Here is a 22139-nt window from a genome sequence, read left to right as displayed (position 1 = left end):
AAAAGGCTTTTCCTACAAATAAAGGTCTTTATCAGAGACTCCATCTCCCAAGTTCCCTTTTCTTAACTTACAATTATTAACATCTTCACTATTATTCACCCCTTCCTTTAATGATGAATCAGTATGAATTTTAAGAATGAAGTGCCACACCAACTCAGCGGGGCTTTGTTTTGAAGTATGTACTGTAACACTTCATAAACGTGTTGGATGTCTCTGGGTACAATAAAACAGACAAGAACTGAACAAAGCAATTACTTTAATTGTAGATTTAATCGTAAATTAAATCATTCTATAAAATGTGAGAAAATAATGCGCTATCTCAGCTTCCCAGAGCACAACATGACGTCTTTAAGTTACTTGCTTTGTTTGACCAACAGCCAAGACGTATTAATATTCCATTTACAAATTTATAGAAGACAAAAGTGTCCTTGAAAAAGCTGAAGCAGAGGAAAAATATGCATGTTTGCTCCACTCAAAAGCTCAATAATTATTACTACTTTATTACAATTACACATTAAAATGTCAGTAAAGGTCCTGCTGTGTTGTTACACTTGACAAAGATCTAGTGGTTTGAATTTTTGATTCTCAGCATCTCAGCTTCCTATATCAATTAATTTTAAGATTAAAAAGCCAAAGGAGGATGTTTGAAATTTAAGATATTGGACTGGTTCTTCATCTTTCTGTAATCTTTGAACAAAACTGACATAACTATCCCATAGCATGCTTTTTAATGTCATGTCCAAAGAGCCTGTACTGCAGGTCAAAATAAAAGCTCTGTTGATATCTGAGTTGACTTTAAAGAAAATCTACAGATGCCTCTTCAGTTGATTGAAACAACACATGGTTGTTTCTAAACATATCTTCCTCTGGTTTGTTTTGTGTGGGATGTGCATGTTTAAAATGGGAAATGCAAAACCAAATTTTTAGCTTCCAAAGCAGGAAAGAGATGATATTTTTCTGTGCCACCCAGCACTCGTGATTGAGTCACTGCTGGCGTTTGCTTTGTGTTGAGTGTAGGTTCAGAGGACAGACGGGTGGAGGAGAGAGATGAGTTGGTGTGGAGTGACTGATGAGTGGGTGGAGGAGAGGGGCAGAGGTAAACACTTTTGCAATACAGTCTGGACAGAACCATGTATACACGCACACCCACGTACACACACAGTTGAACTTGGGAGCATGCAAACACACACATCACGTCTCACACACGCAGATGCAGACAACCCACTGCCTGTGTTTGAGGGCAGATTTAATCATGGTGACACCCATCTCAGAGCGATGGTAGCAGCATGGCGGTGGCTGTGGCCGTCTCTGGATGCCCGTCGAGATGAGCAGTCAGAGCACTGACACACATCTCGTCGCCACGTCAATTCCAATCAGTGGTGCCTGTCAGTCAACACACAGCACTTACAACGGACTAACGCCACCATCGCTCTGCCGCCACAGAGCTGCTGTCTCAGCCTAATACAAAGTCAAAGCTGACCAATATTCTTTTGTACCATTTATCTGAGAGTATTCTGCAAAACAGCACAAACTGATGTAAAACAACAACTTATTTTACAGGAGCCTGACTGGAGAGGCGCAGTTCCATTAACGGACACTGAAGACTATCAACTGGAAAATGTCAATCCATAAGTTTTCGGTTTCAAGATGCATTTATTTATGTTGAAGATGTGAAGGATCAACATGTTTGTTCTTTCATTGTACAGGTAGTCAATGAGCTAGAATACTATCCTAAGCCCATGCTAGCTGTCTCCTGAGGCTGTATTCAGGCGCATTGAGGCTCACTGCAGCCACATTTTGTTTGACATAATCTGAGTCAGAGTCCAATAAGGATAAAAAATGCCCAATATTAACACCTCAACATGAATATTCAAAGTAACAACCTCCAGTGTTGAAGAGTAAAGCCCATGTAGAATGCAAATAAGTGCAGTTCCTCAGGTGTCCACTTGGGGCTGGCTCCAAAAGCCAATGAAGCCACATTAACATCTATTTTAAAAGGCCTGTTTCTTAAAGCAAAATCAACATGTTAACTGCCAGGTACAAGATACAGCTGATTGACCGAATATGATTGAGGTCCAAAATGAACTCACTTTTTTTTAATCTCATGCTAATTTCTCCTTTTTGTTTTTTTTACAAACGGTAAATAAGCCGTGGCGCTTTTGAAAGGTACATTTCATTAAAAAAAAAAACCTCTATAACAGCTCAGTTGACAAAAGTGATATTCACTCTGTGCCAAAGGAAACAAGCAGCAACCTCCAGTCTAAAAATATTAGTCCAATGCTGAATTGCTAAAAACTGCAGTTCATCAATGATCCGCTTGAGGCTGGCTCCGTAAGTACTGGAAATCACATACACACCAATTCAAAAAAGCCGATCTTTACAGCAGAAATAAACATGTTTACAGCCTGGTACAAAAGACGAGTGTAGTCTTGATAGCTCATGGATTTTTTTCTAACGCTGCAATTTCGAAGATATTGAGATTACGAGTCTTCCAATGAGAGGCACAGCTGACTTGATTGACAGGCGGGAACACTGTAGCTGCCGTTGACAATTTGCCTCAAAACAGCGCTTCAGAAACAGATGGGTGACGTCACAAATACTACATCCATGTTTTATACAGTCTATGACAGGGAATCAAACATCACCTTCAAGTTTGAGCTACCACCTTTAAACGAAGCTTACAGGTGCAGCCAATCAGAATGTCATCCGGCAATAGCATCACAAACGCTGGCATTGCACTATCACCCCGACCTGTGGATGAAACTCAAGTCTCACTTCATCTCTTTGATTAAAGAGACTTTTGTTTCTTAAGTTTCTTAGAGCGAGACTTCATTCAATGATGACTGCCTCATCAGTGTACTTGTCTTCTAAGTTCAAGCTCCACAGTTTTCAACAACACTCAAAGCTATGGTGGGTTTTTGTTTGTCATGCACCTTATTGAAATGTGCTGCACACGCTTCAAATGCACTCCTTCATATTTTGTAAAGGGTAACAATGTTATCCTTGAAAAAGAATAAAGATTAACACTATATTTCACTGATTCATTCTTTGGCTTGTTGTTTTCGTCATAAGGGTCGACTTCCAAACTAATTGTAATGTCTTTAACATGTTCCTGATCATGAGTGTGACCTTGACACTGTAATGGCCTGCTCAGGATCTTTTTACTTCTCCATGCATGTTGGCAGTTGCTGAGTTTGTGCCAGACACCTCTTGTTTGATCCATCTTACAGCTGCATGTTCTGTAGTACAGGCCACAGCTTGATTCTCAGGGTCATGTCACCCAATGAATAACGAGAACATTAACCTTTATAACCGAAGGTCTTTCAGTTTTAATTAATAAAAGACAAAATGATCAAGACCTCAGAGAAATGCTCCATCAGATTGTTGCAATGATGACCCATGCAGGCTGAAAGGAGATCACTGTAGACCAAGATGGAGCTGACGTAACCTCCATGGACGCAGCACACGAAGCAGCATGAGAGAACTAACATGGCACCACACTAAACCCAGATCAAAGGCCCTTCTGTCTTCGCCGCGCAGCAGGTGCCTTCTGGGTGCCCCTCGCCATCAACAGGCGGCAGATTCACTGTGTTACCCGCCCTCTCAACAAAACTCAAAAGCAACAGCCTCGGCACTTACATCTCAAAGTCACACCAAAGTCAAAGTCAAGAGCTTGTGAGAGACAAACGGAGGGAAGAAAACAAATCTTTTCTGAATGTCTTTGTAGATCAAAAGACAGGAGTTGTCATCTTCTTTGAGCCTGCGCTTTCAAATGTTTGATGCAGGGAATGACCTAAACCTTGAGGAGAATGTGTCTGCTGAAAATGTATCTATCATGGCATGATGGGAGGGAGCGGGGGCGTGCAAGGCTAAGATGAAGGCACCGGTTGATGTGCTGAAAGGGAGGGCTGTGAAAAGTAGTAATGAGTGCACCTGGACTAGATTTCAGAGCTGGGTGAGCTGCTAAGAGGAGAGAAGAGAAGAGAAGTGTAGGTAAGGGCTAATTATAAAAATAAAGTGCCCCCATTATCCCGGTGCTGTACGGCCCTAGTGAACAAAGCTACAACAGATGGGGTGTCATGGGTAACTGTGCCAATGTGAGCTGAAGCCCTGGAGTGGATGGACGTTGGCAGGGCGCTGGAGGAGTAGCCCTGGCAAGGGGGAGGCACAGCTGCATATCTCGCCCTCAGACACATGTTGACAGTGTTTCTCCAGCCCTGCCTACACTAGTCAAGGTGAGACGGCATGACACGATGGGAGAGGGAGAGAGAGAGAGAGACAGAGAGAGCGAGAGAGAGAGTCCTCGGCTATGATGGATAGTGCTCTCCATCCACCTCTCCTCTCTCTCCCTCTTAGAAGGCTGGTGACTTTCCAGTGAGGCAATTATCATTGCGGAATGCATAATAGCCTAATTAATTACAGGTGTCAGCGCTGCCTTTGTTTCAGCATGGAGGAACATCATGCCAGAGCCGCATCCGCAAAAAAGAGCAGCACTGATGAACGAGCCTTGAACCACGACTAGGCGAGCGCAGCTGACGGAGGAGCAGAACGCTGCAGAGATGACTTGAAGTCTGCCAAACAATCCTGCGTCTGCTACCAACAGAAGATGGATTGGAAACACATGGTGCAGAAATTAGCTCCATTATTTGCTTGATAAATCTGCTGCTGTGCGTTATACTGCTTGAAGGAAGATCTCAGGTAGGCCCTGCACAGGACGGCTCTGTGGGTAATTTGGTTCCAAGCAGCCGGGACTGCGGCGGCGTTAGTGGCAGCACTATCAACAATGAAAACAGCCCCCTTACCCGGTGTTCCTGACAAACATGGCATATCATTTGTCCTGTCAGATTTGCCGATTTCATTCATTGTAGTGAGAAAGCAGGAAAGCAAACAATTGTCAGGGAGAGAGAAAAAAGACCTAACAGGACCTGCGAAGGAGAGACGTGAATGATGGGGTGACTAGGGAGGAGAGACAGCACAGAGATTCCTGTTATTCTGCTCCTCTGCTAAACGCAAAGCACAGATTGGTGCGGAACTTAATAGAAAGTAACGTTTAGTGTGTGTAAATGTGTGTGTACTGTACGCCGTGTGTCTTTCTATGGGGGGTCGTGGCGGTAGGCTGATAATCCCTCCACGCCCCCAGGCAGTGGGGGCTCATTGTAGAGTACATTGAGTCTAATAGGAGCGGGCGCTGTAGTTGTGTGCAGCTTTCCCTGCTCCCACTGTGAGAGGAGTTTTACATAATTAATGACTGTTGATGTTTCCCAGGTAGTCGCCCGGCAAATTCACTTCAGACTCGGCTGCCACCGTCGTCGGTTCCACAGAGAATGAGCGACACCAGAACAGACAGCTTACATTACAGGCATAAATAAGGCAATTTTGTACAGTGTCTTCAGACATTACTGTGAGGGGGGTTCAGGGCCAATGATTCGACTTGCTTCAGAGAGAGCTTTTCTATGTCTCAGGCTCTACAGAGAATTTGCACTTGATCCGAGTAAAAGTGCTGTCTTTAAGTGTTTTTTTTTATAATTCTGTATGTTGTTCGAGACACACAGAGGGAAGCCTCCTCCAGATAACGGCTGACAGCTCCAGACGAATGATCACTCGCGTCTGCATGAATCAGTCTAATCTGAATGTTGATCTTAACACATACGAGCCTGGCAGTCTCAGTTTGTATGTTCCAGACCACTGACAGTCTGCTGAGGCCTCGGGGCCGTGCACATACTGCTGGAAGGCAGTCCACATTTATATTAGAGCATGTTAAATTAAACATTTAAACACGACACCAAGGGAAGGCTATTTTTTACTGCTCTCGGCCCACTAGTCATTATTAATTTGTAATAACCTTTAAGGCTTTTTGATGTCATACATATTTTACAGAGAGATATCACTCCCAGCCAGTCTGGAGAGGCCTGTCGATGACGGATCACCAGAGTGCCATCAAAATGTGCCTTCATCTGCTATAATTAGAAGCAGGTGAAGGTTAAGAGTGATCTTTGGACTGTGTGTGTGCGTGTGCATTTTTCTATTCTCACACACTAATGCATCAGCATGGCAACATATCAACACCTGAAGAGTTAAAGGTTTACTAGACTCAAAAAAAAGAGAAGAGGAGACTTAAATCATTTTTCACAAACATCCTTCCTGCAGAGACCTGACCATCATTTTAAAACATTTAAGCATTTATTATATCTCAGAGTTTATTCCTCCTGTATAAATCAGCTGTGTGGTCCAAACAGAGGGGTAAGGGGACGCATTAACACCCTGCTCTCTGTCTCCTTCATACAGTATTCCTCTATTAGAGGGCTGGCCAAGCCCCATCTTGCTCCCGCTCTGCTGGGAGGCCCTCCATGCCCGCTGGATGCCAGCCTAAAGCTCATGTAGGCTGGTGCCAACACGCCACTAAAAGCTGTAAAACAAATGAGCTCTGTTTGGTTAATGTACACTGATTGACCTCTGCTGCCAGGCATTTGATGTCATGATTGTAATGACCAGCTTTTCTGTCTGAATGCTCATATACAATGTGACAGGCGCGAGCTGGCATTTCAGTCTGACTGCTCACTGAATGAGAGCTAATCAGATGACATGTAGACCCCTACCACGCCAAATCCAGATCAACTAAAGACACAATCACAACATTTGTAATGTGTGTTTCATGATTTCTTCAGGGGTCACTCCAAAACTACAAAAGAATGCAGCTTTTTTCACGACCATTTGTTATTTTATTCTGGTTATAATTAGACTCAAATAGAATTCAATTAAATGTGTAGAGAGAAAAAAATAATAATAAAACATTTTTATTTTTTTTATTTAAAATTAAGTTATACAGTGTTCCAAACAGTTTTAACTGGCAAACTCTTTATATTTATCTATTTTTTTATATTTTTGGGGCATTTTTTTCCTGTATTGGATATGACACCTGAAGAGAGACAGGAAACATGGGGAGTAGAGAGTGGGGGAAGAAATGCAGCAAATGGTTGAGGCCGGGAGTCGAACCAGCAACCACTGCGATGAGGACTATAGCCTCTGTCCATGCGGTGCGAGGCCAAACCATGCTGTATTTCAAAAGCTGAGACAAAAGAACCACTCAGCATGGTTAGATACCCCCAGATGTTTTTTTTTTTATCATTTCAAAGTGTTTTTGAACAGATTTTCCAGGAAAGCTATAGAATTTTTTTTCACAATAACCATTTTCTCTGTTACACCTTTGTGAAGCAGACGTTCAGGAGCACTGAATCAATCTTAAGCAGCCTCAGAAACAACTCTTCAGCGAGCTTTATATATAGGACCTGACTTTAGCGCTTATCTATTGGATAGTGAGCGTTACATAACCCTCCATATGCTCGGAGTGTAGGACAATTCCATGTGGGTTATAAATAAAGAAACCTGACGCACGGCTGCAGCCACTGTGATTTGGGCAAGTTTTCACATGGGATGTCATAGTTCTGCAGTGCTAGCCCCACTGCTATTTCAAGCTCTGCCTCATTAGAACATCCGCCATGAGTGAACAAAAAGAAAAATAACAAACTGTACAACAGACATTTCATTAGGGAAAAGAGCATGAAGAGAACGCTCACCCTCACAGCTATAGCGCCTTGTGGCCCAAAACACACTTAACAGTAGATGTACTGTGAAGGTGCACATATGCATACTGTGAAGTATCGCCAGGTCTGCCTCAGTTCTGAGTCACATGATCACACAACTCTGTGGACTGCAGGGCATGTTGACAGGAGCACAGACACGCACCTTGCCACAATCACTGTATTTTCCCCTCATCTCCAGCCAGCGTCAGGAAGGAGTGTGTGTTTTCATGTGAGAGAGGAAAAGTGAGGGATGGGACGTGTCATTATGCATGTTAAGTGTGAGTTCTGGCATGAGAGGAGGTGGAGAGAAAAACTACACATTATTGCGTGACTGTCTGAACCTGTCTTTCAGATTGTGTGTGTGTGTGTGTGTGTGTGTGTGTGTGTGTGTGTGTGTGTGTGTGTGTGTGTGTGTGTGTGCCTGTGGAGGCCCCTCTCACACCACAGCGGCTGGCTAATTTAGTTAGGGAATAGCTGGCTGTCCTTCAGGTGAATGGACAGAGATTGGTCTCAATATGAGATGTAATAAAACAAGCCCATCACTGGATCTCACTGCACCTTCGGCTGTCCTTCACATGTCTCCCCAGAAGAAGACACATGCCTACAAACACACACACACACACACACATACACACATACACACAGATGAGCCTTCAAAGATTTGCTACCTTGGAGCGAACCATAAAAACACAGCACATTTTCAGTTTGTTTATATCGTCTACATCGGGAGGCTTTATTACTTCCAACATTTAAAGATATAACCATCCTAATATAGAATTAACTACTTGTGCACTGGAACATTTATGCACACATTTTACATTGTAACTGTCTCAAATCCCTTCAACGTGTTCAACACTGCTGCCTACGACTGCTTCTTTCAAAAGTGTGAAATAAAAATCAGTAATCAATGACCCTAATATTTGGTTTAAGAGGATGTGTCAAAAAAACCTGCTGCTAACCTTTGGATAATTTTTTTCTATTTACTGCAGAAAAAAAAGGTAATGAAATTCCTCCTACAGTGACACACACACACAGAGGTGAGGAAAGTACTCTGATCCCTCCCTTTGGTGAGACATTTTTAATGGTTGACATTTTACAAGCAAAAAGTTGTTATATTCAACATTATTAACACGTCAATATTGATGCATGAATGTTCAGGTTGCACTTCAATGTTGCAGCTCATGGAGGAGCAGTTAGTTTGGCCTATCTCATAGACAGTTTCAAACCTATAGTTTCAAATGACTGTGCAGACCTGTACATCAATCTGAGCTAACTAAAGGAATAGGTTCTCAGTAAAAATATCACCTGGAAAAATCTACACTACCAGTCAAAAGTTTGGAAACACCTTCTCATTCAAGGGTTAGTATTTATTTTAATCATTGTAAACACTGTAGATTAATACTGAAGACATCAAAACTATGAACGAACATATGTGGAATTATTTAATGAACAAAAAAGTGTTAAAAAAATCAAAATATGTTTTATATTTTAGATTCTGTAAAGTAGCCCCCTTTTTCCTTCATGACAGCTTTGCACACTCTTGGTATTCTCTCAGTCTGCTTCATGAAGTGGTCTCCTGGAATGGTTTCTAATTAACATGAGCCTTGTCAAGAGTTCATTTGTAGAATGGCTTGCCTTCTTAATGTGTTTGAGACCATCAGTTGTGTTGTTCAGAGGTAGGGTTAGTACACAATGGATAGCCCTATTTGACTACTGTTGTAATCCAGATTATGGCAAAACCAGATTATTTCATAGTTTTGATGCCTTCAGTATTAATCTACAATGTTGAAAATAATTAAAATAAATAAAAAACAATTGAATGAGAAGGTGTGTCCAAACATTTGACTGGTTGTGTATATTGTGTTAAAACATTTAATTTTTTCATCAGGTACTGGTCTGCTTTCAGTCCAGAGGGTCAGAACGAAACATGGTGAAGCAGTGTTTAGTCATTATGCACCACATATCTGGAACACACTCCCTGAAAGCTGTAGGTCTGCTCCAACTCTCACCTCTTTTAAATCAAAGATTAAGACTTTTTTATTTGCCACTGCCTTCCTATCTTAACTCATTTTAACCCACTTTAAATTAAAATTTTAATGTAATTTTTAATATATTTCAAAATTTTCCTTTTCTTTTCTGTTTTGATCATATTTGTCATTTTAATTCTGTTCTTTATGCTCGTCTGAATGTTTCCAATGCTTTTAATGTTTTAATGTAAAGCACATTGAGTTGCCCTCATGTATGAAATGCGCTATACAAATGAAGCTGCCTTGCCTTGCCTATCCCGGGTCAAAACTTAACACCGCCTTTTGGTCATTTCTTACATCCAAAGAATCGTATTGAATCAGCATTCAATTCAATCAATCGATCAATTATATAGTATGGATGAAAATATGTAATCTTAAAGTGTCGAGAAACAAGAGGAACAACTCGTGTCCAATAGTGCATTGAAGTTAAAATTTGTGGAGAATAAGTTTAAACTGGAAAATACAACGGAAACGCTTCAGGAAAGTAGAAGTTCCTCAAAATACGAAACAAAATAAGACAGGAGGTGTTGGACCTGCACACCTCCTGTCTGAGTGGAGAGTATCAGGGTCTCTCTGTGAGGACTGATGGTTGGTTTAGCTCCCTGATTCAAGCCGTCCTCCTGTTTGACTGCAGCCGACTCTCCAGCTGCTAGCATCCCTGGTTCAGCAAACCAGCTGAGTCTTTCTACTTCAGGCGGGGCACTTCACTCCACTGGAAGAGCCGGAGCTCTCCCACTTAATCCACTGAGACTCAATTACAGGGACCGTAGGAGAAATCGTGAGGAGATGCAAAGTTACTTTGCTTTAATTGAGGATGCATTTAACACTTTCCTTAAGCCACCGTGGCCACTTTGTGTCTTGGATGAAATGCAGCCCTGCAGTGGGACTTTAAAACATATATCTGTTTGTAACAGGGAACACTCTGATCTATGGGCTTGGATATCTAAGGGCAGTGGGTGTGATTTAGAGTGTTGTGTAAAATGAGAATAAAACAAGCAGATCTCTTTAAAGTGTAAAAAACACATTTGATTAGTGGTAAAGCAGCGACACTTCAATGTGGGCTCTACATTAGAGAAGTCACTCTCCTCCCTATTAGGAGACTTTCTTCACTTGCAGCTGCTTGCTTTAATAGAGCCACATGTTAATTAGTATTGTAGTTAATCCCATATTACAGAGACCCAAACTGTCAGGTCATATTATAAACAATCGGTCCTAATGTTCCTGCATGTGACATTTGGAGCTGCTATCTCTTCTAGCAAAAATGTTCCCTAGGTAATTGGCCTACTTTACGCTGTCTTTCTTGAAATTGCTAGCTTCTTTATCATTTAGGATATTAGCCTTGACAAGCATTGCTCCGTATACTATAGGCCCATGAGGAGAGGAGAGGGGTTGCATCTGTTTCTGCAGAGGGACAGCAGAAATGTGAATAAATGATTTACAAACGCATGTTATATTTGGAGATCTACCTTCATGGGATATTAAAGACAATCTGAAAGAAGAATAAAAGTTCAAACACTTAGCCAGCAGCAAAGTGAGAGTAACTTTTCTCGGCTTGCATTATTTAAGATAGGCTCCATCATTTTATCAATCTATCGATCTCTGTACAGAAAGATGAAAATGGAAAAATAATGAGGCCGATGAATACTGGGTAAAGAACATCAATGTGCAAAATTTAATTATCTGTGCTGGAAAGAGAAGGAAAACGTGTCGGCTGTTTTCTAAAACAAAAAAAAGTGAAAAAAGGAGCAGTTAATATTTTTCCCTCTCTGCATATTTTAATTACCAGATCAATCATAACTACATACTGCAGTACTGCAGAGAAAAGAAAATTGCAAGTCTAAATGAAAAACAATAGATTTGCTTTAAAGTCTTCACTCTTTTGAAGTCTAAATTAAAATTTCAGGTGCCTTTACAAGAGCCTTCTTCTGAAAGTTATGATATTTAATTAGCGTGTTTAGATTCTGCTGAAATTAAACTTCACAGCCGAGCATCATGTGAAATGAAGACTGGTATTCCCAGGCTTCAGCGGGGGGGAAACACCACAGTTGAACAGAGAGAATTAAATCACTTCAGCACATGTGGGCTGTGTATCCCTTTGACAGAAGCTCATGTTCTTTTGACTTCCGCTGCCACCGGCCTGATCTGAAGCTGGGTCTCAATGTTTAATGGAGCAAAGAGACAACTTTGCTCTCTGACTGTGTCTGTGCAGCTCCAATTCTGCGCCTGAAAATCAGAGAATCGCGCCGTAGAATTGGCGGAGCAGCTCCCCCGTTCCGCCTTTTCCTCCTCGCATGAGCTTTCCTGGTTGTACGAGCGCTGATGTTTATTTCTCCTGGCATGTCCTCGCCGGCGCTGAGCCACCGATTTCACACATTTTTATTGGCTAATTTGACTGTGCTCTTGCCAGCAGCTGAGAGGGAGCCAGGAGTCAGAGATTCTCAGAGGCAGCACTGCTGCTACAACTAGTGATGCTGCTCTCTGACTTGGGGTGCCCGGAGGGAGCAGAGGAGCGAGGGATGCTCTCACCTGTCTCATAACAAGTAGTTGACCATGTTAGTTTGAGGCAAGCTATGTCTTAGAAACTGTCTGGGATTAGTTAGTGTCTGCTCCTGCTGCTGCTGCTGCTGGTGAGTGTGTTTGGTGAGGGGTCAGGAGGGGAGTGTGATTGCCTGTCTCTTAAGGTGACAGGGGTTTAGAGGAGCGGCTGTACACCCAGTCAGACACCCAATAGGAGCGTTGCAGTCTGCACTGTGCGTGCGTCCATCCTCAAACATGGCTAACATTTGCACAGCAGCGGCAGTCAGGCGTGACGTCTCCGGGCTCTGAGGTTTGTGCTGTCAGGACGGTAGAAATTAAACCTGGCACTGCAGAGCAGAATGTGCTGAAACTCATCAATTCCACATGGCTAGAGAGCCAAGTGCCTATTTATAACACCCCACCCTCACACCCCCGGCCCCCCTACTTTACCTGGTGTGCATCCCTGGCTCTAAACACGCATCCATAATGATGAATACACCCAACTGGGACGCTCCGACAGGGCATCAGTCAGGACAGGAAAACAAACACGCCAACACACACACACACACACACACACACACACACACACACACACACACCATCAGATCACAGCACGGCAGAGGAGGGATAAGACTGACACTGGGAAGGCTGATGGAAAGGTTGAAGTGTCTCAGCATAAAAACACCCAACAGATTCACAACCATCAGTCACCGCACAGGAAACAAACAAGAGCAGTCAGATATATTAAACTTCCTCAAAAGACCCGATGTGGAGCTGAAATATGACACAGCACGCACGAAGCACCGCCACCCAACCACACTTTTTTATTCTGCCATCGCCGCCGTCTGAACCTCCATACATACTGCAGCAAATCTGGAGGTATACGTTTGTGTTGAGGTAGAGATATGTGTTCAGATTCCTGTATTTTGTGTCTGTATGTGTGAGGTCAGGGTTGTTGCTGCTTTGTTTTTGATTCAAGCTTTTCATTTAGAGTTTTAAAGGCAAGATGTTTGCATGTCACCTTTGCAAAAAGAAAAATAACTAGGGATGCAACAAAATGAAAATTCTTGGCCAAAAGAGAAAACTGGAAATGTGGAAATCAAGGCCGAAACACTGAACGAAACAATTATGCCAATTATTAGTACCATTGCATTTATGGCTATGACTGTGTACTAAACTCACTAAAATAAAGGCAAGCTGGTTCTCCGCATCCATCTCGGCCTGGATCACTAGTCGTGTGCGATGTTTTATTCTCACATCCAAGTAATGATCTTTATAACGTGATGAAGTGCAGAGGATCCGAATAGATCTCAGTGAAACGTGTGCTGACAGACTCTAAGAATGTACTTCTCATTGTTTTCACTCCATGGTCCGTCTCAACCTCTTTGCTTAGAAGACGCTTTAGTGCTGCAATTAAAGGAAGAACGAAGGCAGACATGTTGGCCCTTATCCAGACCATGATCCAGACAAGCGCGTACTGGACGCGGTTTTTGCTTGCGTCATCACAACATTCTGTTTCGGCCGTGTTGTTTCAGTGATAGAAGTCTTTCAGCCGAAAACCGAAAATGCACTTTTGGGCCATTTTCGACCTTAAAATAACACAATCTTTTTTGTTACTTTATAAAACTTGAGTTCAGAAAAAGCATCCTCAATGTGCATCACATTTCAACTGATAGCTTGCCACAGCTAATTTTTTTAGCTTCTTTCTTGTCTGTGAAAGTTCTTAGACTCGACACTCATCACTTATATTTGTTTGAACTGTAAATGCATTTTTATTTTGCATCATCTCTTTGTGTTCAATCTATTAGAAACCATCCCTCCTCTGAAGCTGTGACCACACAGGTCATAGTTTAGCAAAAAGCTACACCGGGCTAACTGGAAGTATTCAGAGAAACGTCCCTGATCAGTTTTACTACAGGTGATGGACTGAATGTGAGGAAGGAGCTGATTATTAAAGCTTGGATGTAAAATGGATCTGTGAAATAGTTAAAGCCTTCCTTCAAAGTTAAAAAGCCTTTGACGGGGTCATTTGTTCGTTCGTCAATATAAGGACCGTGGCTTTAGATGAGAACACGTATCAGAGGTAACAAGAGCTGCCTCGCAATATTTGATCCAATATCCACATATAAGCCGGACTGTCTTTGACTAACACTAATCAATATAAGTAAACTCAGAAGTAATAAAGAGTGAAACAGTAAGTGAACAGAATCACATTAAGTTCAGGTCAAAGCCTCTTTTCTGCACCAACGTGGAGAACAAGCGAGGACGTTCACCCTCTGGAGACGCTGAGGACGTAAAAGACTTGAGGAAGGTATTATCTAATGTCCAATTACACTCCCATGCCCCTTCCTCTCATCCCTTCCTCTCTCCTCATCTCACCCTCCTTTTCCTACCTACCTGCCTCCCACCTTTCCTCCCTCTCTTTAGTATGAAGAGGACACAAGTGATAAACCAGGAGCAGAGAGCCGGTGGTTTACATGGCCCTGGAGCCCATTATGTTCCCCACAATAGGCTGGAGGCCTGGACGTGCTGTGAATAGGTAATGGCCTGGAGATCCTGGGCCCAGCCTGCTGCTCAATGAGCCTGAGACAGCCGAGCAGGAGACAGGCATTAGAGATACCTTGTCAGCCCACTGTGGAGCAGTCTGCTCATAGCCAGGGGGGGGAGGCAGAGGAGGATGGGACAGTGGGAGTGAGTGAGAGTAGGAGGGTGTCGTAAATGCCCCTTACATAAGGCAAGGCATGAATAATAACACAAAGGGAATATTCAGAGGTAACTGTAAGGCAGGGATCTGCTTTATTTGCACAGAAATATTGTCCTGTAATAAACAATATACACAGAAATCAACACTAACCTGATTGTTAGATTGTATGTAGCCTGGAAGCAGCTTTTTCCTCACACTTTCAGACTGAGATGCTTTCTTGTTCCAACCCCAACTTCCCAAGTTAGCCATCCATTCAAGCAATCTGTACCTAATAACCGGGAGGTTTAGCCCATGATGAAGATCTGTCTTCATTGAGCTGGAAAAGCTGTACAGTGGCTGAGCATTTTTCCTAACGGCGCAGTCCCTCATCTATGAAAGTGCCATAGAGCCCCTCAGACAATTAGGCAGAGAAAAGCTTTATGACCGTTAGACTCACTCAGTGAGCGGCACTCTCACCGCCAGCACCGCCAGGAGCGCTGGCTCGTGCAGAAAGGTAATTACGGAGCCTCTCATAATGACACGGAGGAAGCTTGCGTCATAACACCCACAGCCTTTTATCATAGCTCTGTAATTAATTATTATCCGTTACTCTTTGATTCATTCCACTATTCATAACATATTCATACATTCAAGAGAAATTATCATTTCCTTCAGGAATTAATCAAAAGGAGGAAGAGCTGGTCGTCTCTCGATGGATGATCAAAGACGGTGTTTGTCTACCTCGCTGCACGGCGGGCGAGCTCAGGGCAAGGCACTGTGGGCAAGGTCTCTGAAAACACCGAAACACTCTCCTGCTTCACGACTCAGGTCAGATCAGCTGTGAGAGCATTTACTCCTCTGGACTGAAAACAGCTGCTGATATCTCTGATAAATGATAAGCCAAACAACAAATGTGCCTTGTATCAATTATCCCCTCTCTCTCATGTCATGACACAACGTATGGTTAGACGAGGTACAAACATGTCTGATTGTCAGCTCTGTACAGAAAGGAGGAGAATAACTCATCACTGAATCTGCTTCTGAAGCGTCTTCTGTGATTGTAAGAAATCAGTCATAGGTGAAAGGCAGGAGCCATTTTGAGATCTCTTTACGAACATCATGGAGTTGAAAAAAGCTGCAGTATAGTCAAATTATCTCCTGTGCTTTCACAGAAAATAAGCAACAACAACGACATACATGAAAACAGTCTTCCCCCACATCATTTCTTCCCAACCTCAGGGGAAGAAATGGCACAGTTAGACTCATAAACAGGTGTCCACCGGCCCCCAGTCTGCAGCGCTTTAATAGCTGTTTGATGTTTTTGATGTCTAGTCAGCTCGATCGTACCTTACTGCTTGATAATGAGGGCCAATAATGATTCCTGAGCTGGAGGGGTTAATGGTATGTAACCGGCAGAGCTGCTAATTACACGTTACAAACTATTTATCAGAATCTCCATCTGCGCAAGCACCACAACTCTCATTGTGCACGCTAAATTACTCTACGGATTATCATTGTAAAGCAAGTTTCAGTAATTAGGGACTCATACTGCTGTTTTCTTTTTCTGAGTGCACCAAACAACATCAAGAAGAGAGGAGAAAAATAGAGTGATTGGTTAATTTGGAGCTGATATTCAGATTGGTTCAGACAGTTTGTGGGGAGGACTCTGCCTCTCCTGGAGAAAAAAACATAGTCACAGATAATATACAAGTTACAGTTTTTTTCTCTCTCTCCACCTCAGAAAGGTTTATTCCGAGGGGAGTTTACACTCTGAAGTGTGAGGCAGGTGTAAATTGCATTGAGAAGCCTACATAGTCTTAAAGTGACGACTGTTTTTGAATGTTGGGAAAGGCGCGAGAGCTGTCAGAGCTGCGTGAACGGTGTGGTCCAACAAGCTGGTCTCTCCTGTGATCGGTTATTTGAAAAATAACTGCCATATCCCCGAGCCCCAAAGGTGTGCCTCAGACCATAGAGACATGTACCGTCTCCTCTTCTTCACCGTAAATTTTTATTAAAATTACCTTCATTATAAGACAGTGTTCATTATAAAACCAAAAACGCCGGTCTCCCAGGGCCCTGTGGATTAATAAGGACAGCGGTGTATTTTAAGCCGTAAACTCAGCTCCTCACTGTCCTTAATCTCCTTCCTACTTCACAAGGCCAAATTAACACCTCTCCTCAGCTCTGACGGGACCTCATTAGCAAACTTCCAGGGAAAGAAAGAGGAGAGCAGAACGAAAAAGAGGAGAAGAAGGAGGGAAGCGACCAATGACAGCCACCAGCTCTGGGATTAACCCTTTCTCCTCCTCCAGCTCCTCGGAAAATAACTAGGTCGGCAACGTGTTTCTAATCAGTCGCCTGGTTAGCGATAATTAGAAGGCGAGATTGGACGGGAGAAGAGAGGGAAAGTGGGTGGGGAACATTGAAATGAAAAAGAAAAGAAAGAGAACCTGTCATGTCGCAAACACTTCAAAGGAGCCGACTTCTCCTTTAGAAGTGGCATGATGAGGGTCCAAATACCATGAGGCACTCCTCTGGGCCTCCGAATCGGGTGGAAAGAGGAGGGGCTGGAAGAAAGGACCCAGTTCTTTTCTTGCATGTATGCAACCTAACACACACACACACACACACACACACACACAAACACAGGACTTCTCTACTTCACCACCTGTACAGTGCAACTGCAGGGGAGCTTTAGTCTCCCCCAAACCACACAGCCAAACAAGCACATCCAGCTCCACCTTCCTCTCACAGTCTCCCCCCTGCAGCAGCAGGTCGAGGTCCCACAGCTTACACTGAGGTCGTGAAGACTACCACTGGGTAAAGTTCACCAGCCTCCGCAAGCTGTTTGACATTACCAATAAGGTCAAAGTGTATCAGAAAACACCAGAGGATTATATTATTATGGTGTGCCGAGTCGCTCGCTGCACCTCGAGATCAAAAAATAGTCGAGGCTTTTTCCACTGCAAGCTGGCTCACTTATCAATGTGCAGAGCGTGCGCCTGTCGAAGTTACACAAGAGAGACCGAGAGGTACCCAGAGAGGCCCGCAGCTAACAAGAAAAAAAAATCATCGCTCATTATCAGCCATCTATTTTATCTACTATGAAACATCTCCAGACTCCCAGTTGGCTGACATCAATGGTGCTTAAATTAATCCTGTGGGTTCCTGTTTGCACAATAAAGATGCGGAAGGGTGCTTCTGATATTCATGCGACTTTACAGTAGAGTAATTGAATTAGCACACAAATCAACCACAGAGTATTGCGGAGTGTAGTATTGAAGAATGTGATAGCTCCTGCCAGGGAACACGGTTGCTTGGGCCTAGTCAATTAGAAAGCATTAAAAAGAATCTGCCAATAATCACTTCCAAGAGAACTGAACAATCCACGCTGAGTGTTCTCATGTTTACAGATGATGGGCTTTCAGGTTAGCTCAGAGCTGGAGTTTAGAGGGGAGAGCGAGACTGAAAACATATTTGTGGTATCATTTCCATAAGGCTCTGCCTTGCAGACCATAACGCAGCTCACAAATGTGATTTATGACCTTGGTTTAATGGCTGGAGCAGAGTCTTGGTAGGTATCAGATGACTTTTTCAATATGTGACGTCAGAGGGGGCACGGTGAATGCACCATCACAACAGGAAATGAGGGCTTGTCTCAGCCAAGAAAATATGAGAAGTCAGATATCTGATCATCTAATGGCAGATAGATGCTACTTCACTTTGACAGAAAAGGCATCAGTCAATACGCTCCAGATGAGCAGTAAGAGGAAAAGTATGCCATGGATTCCTCTTACTATTTATCAAATCATTCATTCCACAGGCTCAGTGATCTGCACTGGTCAATGCACATGCAACACTCTGCATCAGTGTCTCTTGTTTTACTGAATTATTACGTGTTGGAGAAAAGCTGCAGGAAAGCATCAATAAAAGGCTCCAGCTACTTAGCTTTTTGCAGGTTCTTCATGTTTGAGTCTGCAGAATCTGTAAATATGTATCTGTTAAAAAAAAAGGGACTCACCTGGGCCTGGAAACTCTTGAGAACAGGTGCCACCATCTCCCGGACCTCCTATGTACAGACAAAACAGGTAAAGTCAGCCTCAGCATTTTATATTTCACAGATGCTCCTCCTGTTCAGGAAACAGATTGGCTCCACAGAGGAACGACGACTCCATACAGGAGAGAGGACTGAAGGTCTTTAGTGTCAGTGCATAAAATTCAAGTTAAATTCAAGTGCCTGTCTTGCCATTATGGCAGAAGCTTTACAAGAGTAGTTCTTTTCTTTTTGGAGTGAGGTTGTATGAGGTACTTGTCAATAGTAAGTGTATTAGCCACAGGGGATGCCGGTCAGCTCGGCCCCTTTGTTGAGAAAGCAGCCGGAAAACCAGAACAGCAGCTTGGCTATCACCGGCTGCAGAAATGGTCAGCTTTACCACATAATGAAGGTAATTCTAACAAACTCGTAACCCAAACATTAATGTCAGTGTGCTGTATTCAAGGTTTTTTGAAGTGCTTTATTTCGCCATCAGAGAGCCCCTTTGTTTTTGCACTATTTTCATGCACGGCACTTTGGTATTCCTCCGCCTGCAGCGCACTGATCAGCTGTTCGGGCCTGCAGGCTTCAAAAGAGACAAAAATACAACCGGACAGAAAATGAGTGATTCTTAAGCGACGATGACCTTTATTGTGGTCACAAGAAGACTCCTCCATGAAACAGTTTACAGAGGAAGAATAAGACTCAACTGAGGTGGAGAGAATCTTCTGAGCTAAATGGAGAGCAGGAGAGATCTCACATTACCTGGTGGTGCAGGTGTGTAAACCATGAGACCACAGACCCAGAGAGCTCCTGCTGTCAGGAGTGGGACTTAGTTACAAAAGTACTTCAGAACCTTTCTGTATCAGAGGACATCAGAAGCTCACATAAAGCTGCTGTCTGCATCACTTACCATCCAGGAATCTCTGCTGTACTGTGCACCCGTTTCACCAACTTTCTTCAGTTTTTAGAAGTTGAATTGGAAAACAAGACAAGCCGAACGATAGTATGTATTCAAAATAAGAGTTCAGCTCTCACTGTTAATTAATTCAACCTATAATCCACATGATATGTTTATCTTATCAAGATACTCTCTGTTGAAGGAGCAAATAACGCAGAAATAAGCTCTACAGACATTACTGTGAGCGTCAGATTGTGAAACTGAGATGCAAAAAGGGGGCTCTTACATCATGGATCAAATAAGCACTAGCATGATGCAGACTGTGGTTATATGTGTTCCAATGGTATCCTCTGATTTAGAAAGGATCTGAAGTACTGTTACCAAGTCCCACTCAAAATCTTACCAAGTGAAATTGTATCATTTTTAGTCAAAATGTCTTATCCCACTTGATTTAAGATAAATTGACTTAACAAGTAACATTTGAGCAAGATAGAGGGACTATGAGAAGACATAATAACTTAAAATGCTCAAATTAAACTTTGTGATCTTATTTCAAGTACAAGATGATCTAAAACCTAGAGAAGTGCTGCTATAATACAACTCAAATTAAGCTGAATATATCTCAAATGAAGAAGTTGACATGAAATGTATTAGTGCAAAAATCTTTTTTTGAGTGAAAAAATACTAATTGTTAGTATTCCTGGCTTATTCTGAGACACTAAGCTTTAGAATACTGGTAAAATATTGCTTAAAATTTTTCCCTGCTAATTTTAAGATCACAGTTTTTCTAAATATTATGTCTCATTTTAAGACATTTGACCATGCAAATTTTCACTTGTTCTATTGGCAGATTTTTTTGGTTATTTCAGGGTAAAAGTACCTTGAAATATTTTTTTGTTGTTGTTTTTGGAGGAGCATTTTTTCCAGTGTGACAGCAGGAGCTCTCTGGGTTCACAAGCATGGGCACCGGTTGCACCACCAGGTACGCTGAGTCTAATTCTTCCTGTGTAAGCTGCAGTTTATAGAGGTGTCCCCATGAGTCTTCATGTCATCACTGATGTTAATGTTTGGGTTGAAGTTTTTTAAAATTTAGTTAAATAACATGATAGAGCCGACCACGTCTGCAGAGGTGGATAGTAGGTAGCTTACGTTCCTGTTTTCCGGGTGCTTCTCAACAAAGGGGCTGACTGGACTCCCCCTGTGACAAATAAGCTTACTATTGACGAGTACCTCATATGACCACACCTCAGAAAAAAACAACTATCCTGCTCATGTATGAGACTGAGGTATCCTGTTTATGGGAGTGAGCATTAGTGGTTAAACATGAAGGGTTTGAGTAGGCATGTTTGAAAAATGGGGCTTTCCAGTAGCTTGCATTTAAGCTCAGAGATCCAAACTAGTGCGAGCTCCCACAGCCTCAGGTAAGGGGATTGTACTGCCAGTGGTGACAGCCTGATCCTGTCTTAAACGCCTGTATTATACTGACAAGATTACAGCACCACACTACATAGCCAGGCTGAGATCGGCAGGCAGCAGAGCACAGCAAATAGCCCAGGGGCTCATTTATAAAATATAAAAATATTCTCTTTGACTTCAGCTTACAAGTCAAAGTGTGATCATTTCAAAGAGGATCATAAAAAAGGACAAAATCATAACTATCATTCATAGATTAGCTTTTCATCATTCAGTACAATCCACCTTAATTGCCATTTTGCCTTACAGAGGTAAGGTGGGACGATGTCTTATTAACATAAAGTCAAGAAAATGAAAATAAATCACAGTTATGCTAAATAGAAGAAAACAACAGAGGGGACATTTCTAATGTTGTGACAGGACGGTAGTGAGCATCAATTAATGAAACTTATATTTCTGTACACTGTTAAAGTACTTTGATTCCACTTTCCTGTCCTCTGAATAAAGGTTTTAAAAGCCCCAAAATAATCTTTAAAAACTATTATTATAGCCAAGGTAAAATAAAAATAATATTAAAAATAAGGTAAATTAAATAATATAAAACAAGTTTGAATGTTTCTTAAGATATGGAGTTGCAGGAGACACAGAAATGTTAACACGGATAAGAAAGGTGTAAAGTTGTTAGTTAAAGTTCTTGTTGGTTGAGTTGAGTGTAAACTTCAAAGTTGATTAGCACACAGCAGGGAGGTGTACAAAGGATAATACTGTACATCGCACCATTTGCATGTATGTGTACAGTTGTAGTTGATTTTCTTGTTTTATCACAATCTGTTTATCGTGGATTGGATCTGCTGTTCATTTCAAATCTGACCCTATTTACACAAAGAACATGAAGCTGGGACAGACTACTATCTCCTCACATTGCACCTTCAACCTCCACCTATCATCCCCTGATCACTGTGACTCAATCAATGGGGAGTTTCTC

The 22139-nt window shown here is 42.4% G+C and overlaps 1 protein-coding gene across 3 annotated transcripts in view; it reads right to left on the bottom strand.

Annotated features, from left to right (window-relative positions):
* The window catches only part of cux2b (cut-like homeobox 2b), a 94328-nt gene that overhangs the window by 31365 nt on the left and 40824 nt on the right, over positions 1 to 22139 (bottom strand). For all 3 annotated transcript variants that reach the window (XM_034692487.1, XM_034692486.1, XM_034692488.1), the window contains exon 3: positions 18829 to 18876. In XM_034692487.1, the coding sequence (XP_034548378.1) occupies positions 18829 to 18876 (48 nt within the window). The remainder of the gene's footprint in view (positions 1 to 18828; positions 18877 to 22139) is intronic.

Source organism: Notolabrus celidotus, chromosome 9 (assembly GCF_009762535.1).
Source record: "Notolabrus celidotus isolate fNotCel1 chromosome 9, fNotCel1.pri, whole genome shotgun sequence".
Classification (NCBI taxonomy): domain Eukaryota; kingdom Metazoa; phylum Chordata; class Actinopteri; order Labriformes; family Labridae; genus Notolabrus; species Notolabrus celidotus.
This window is presented reverse-complemented; position numbering and strand designations above follow the sequence as displayed.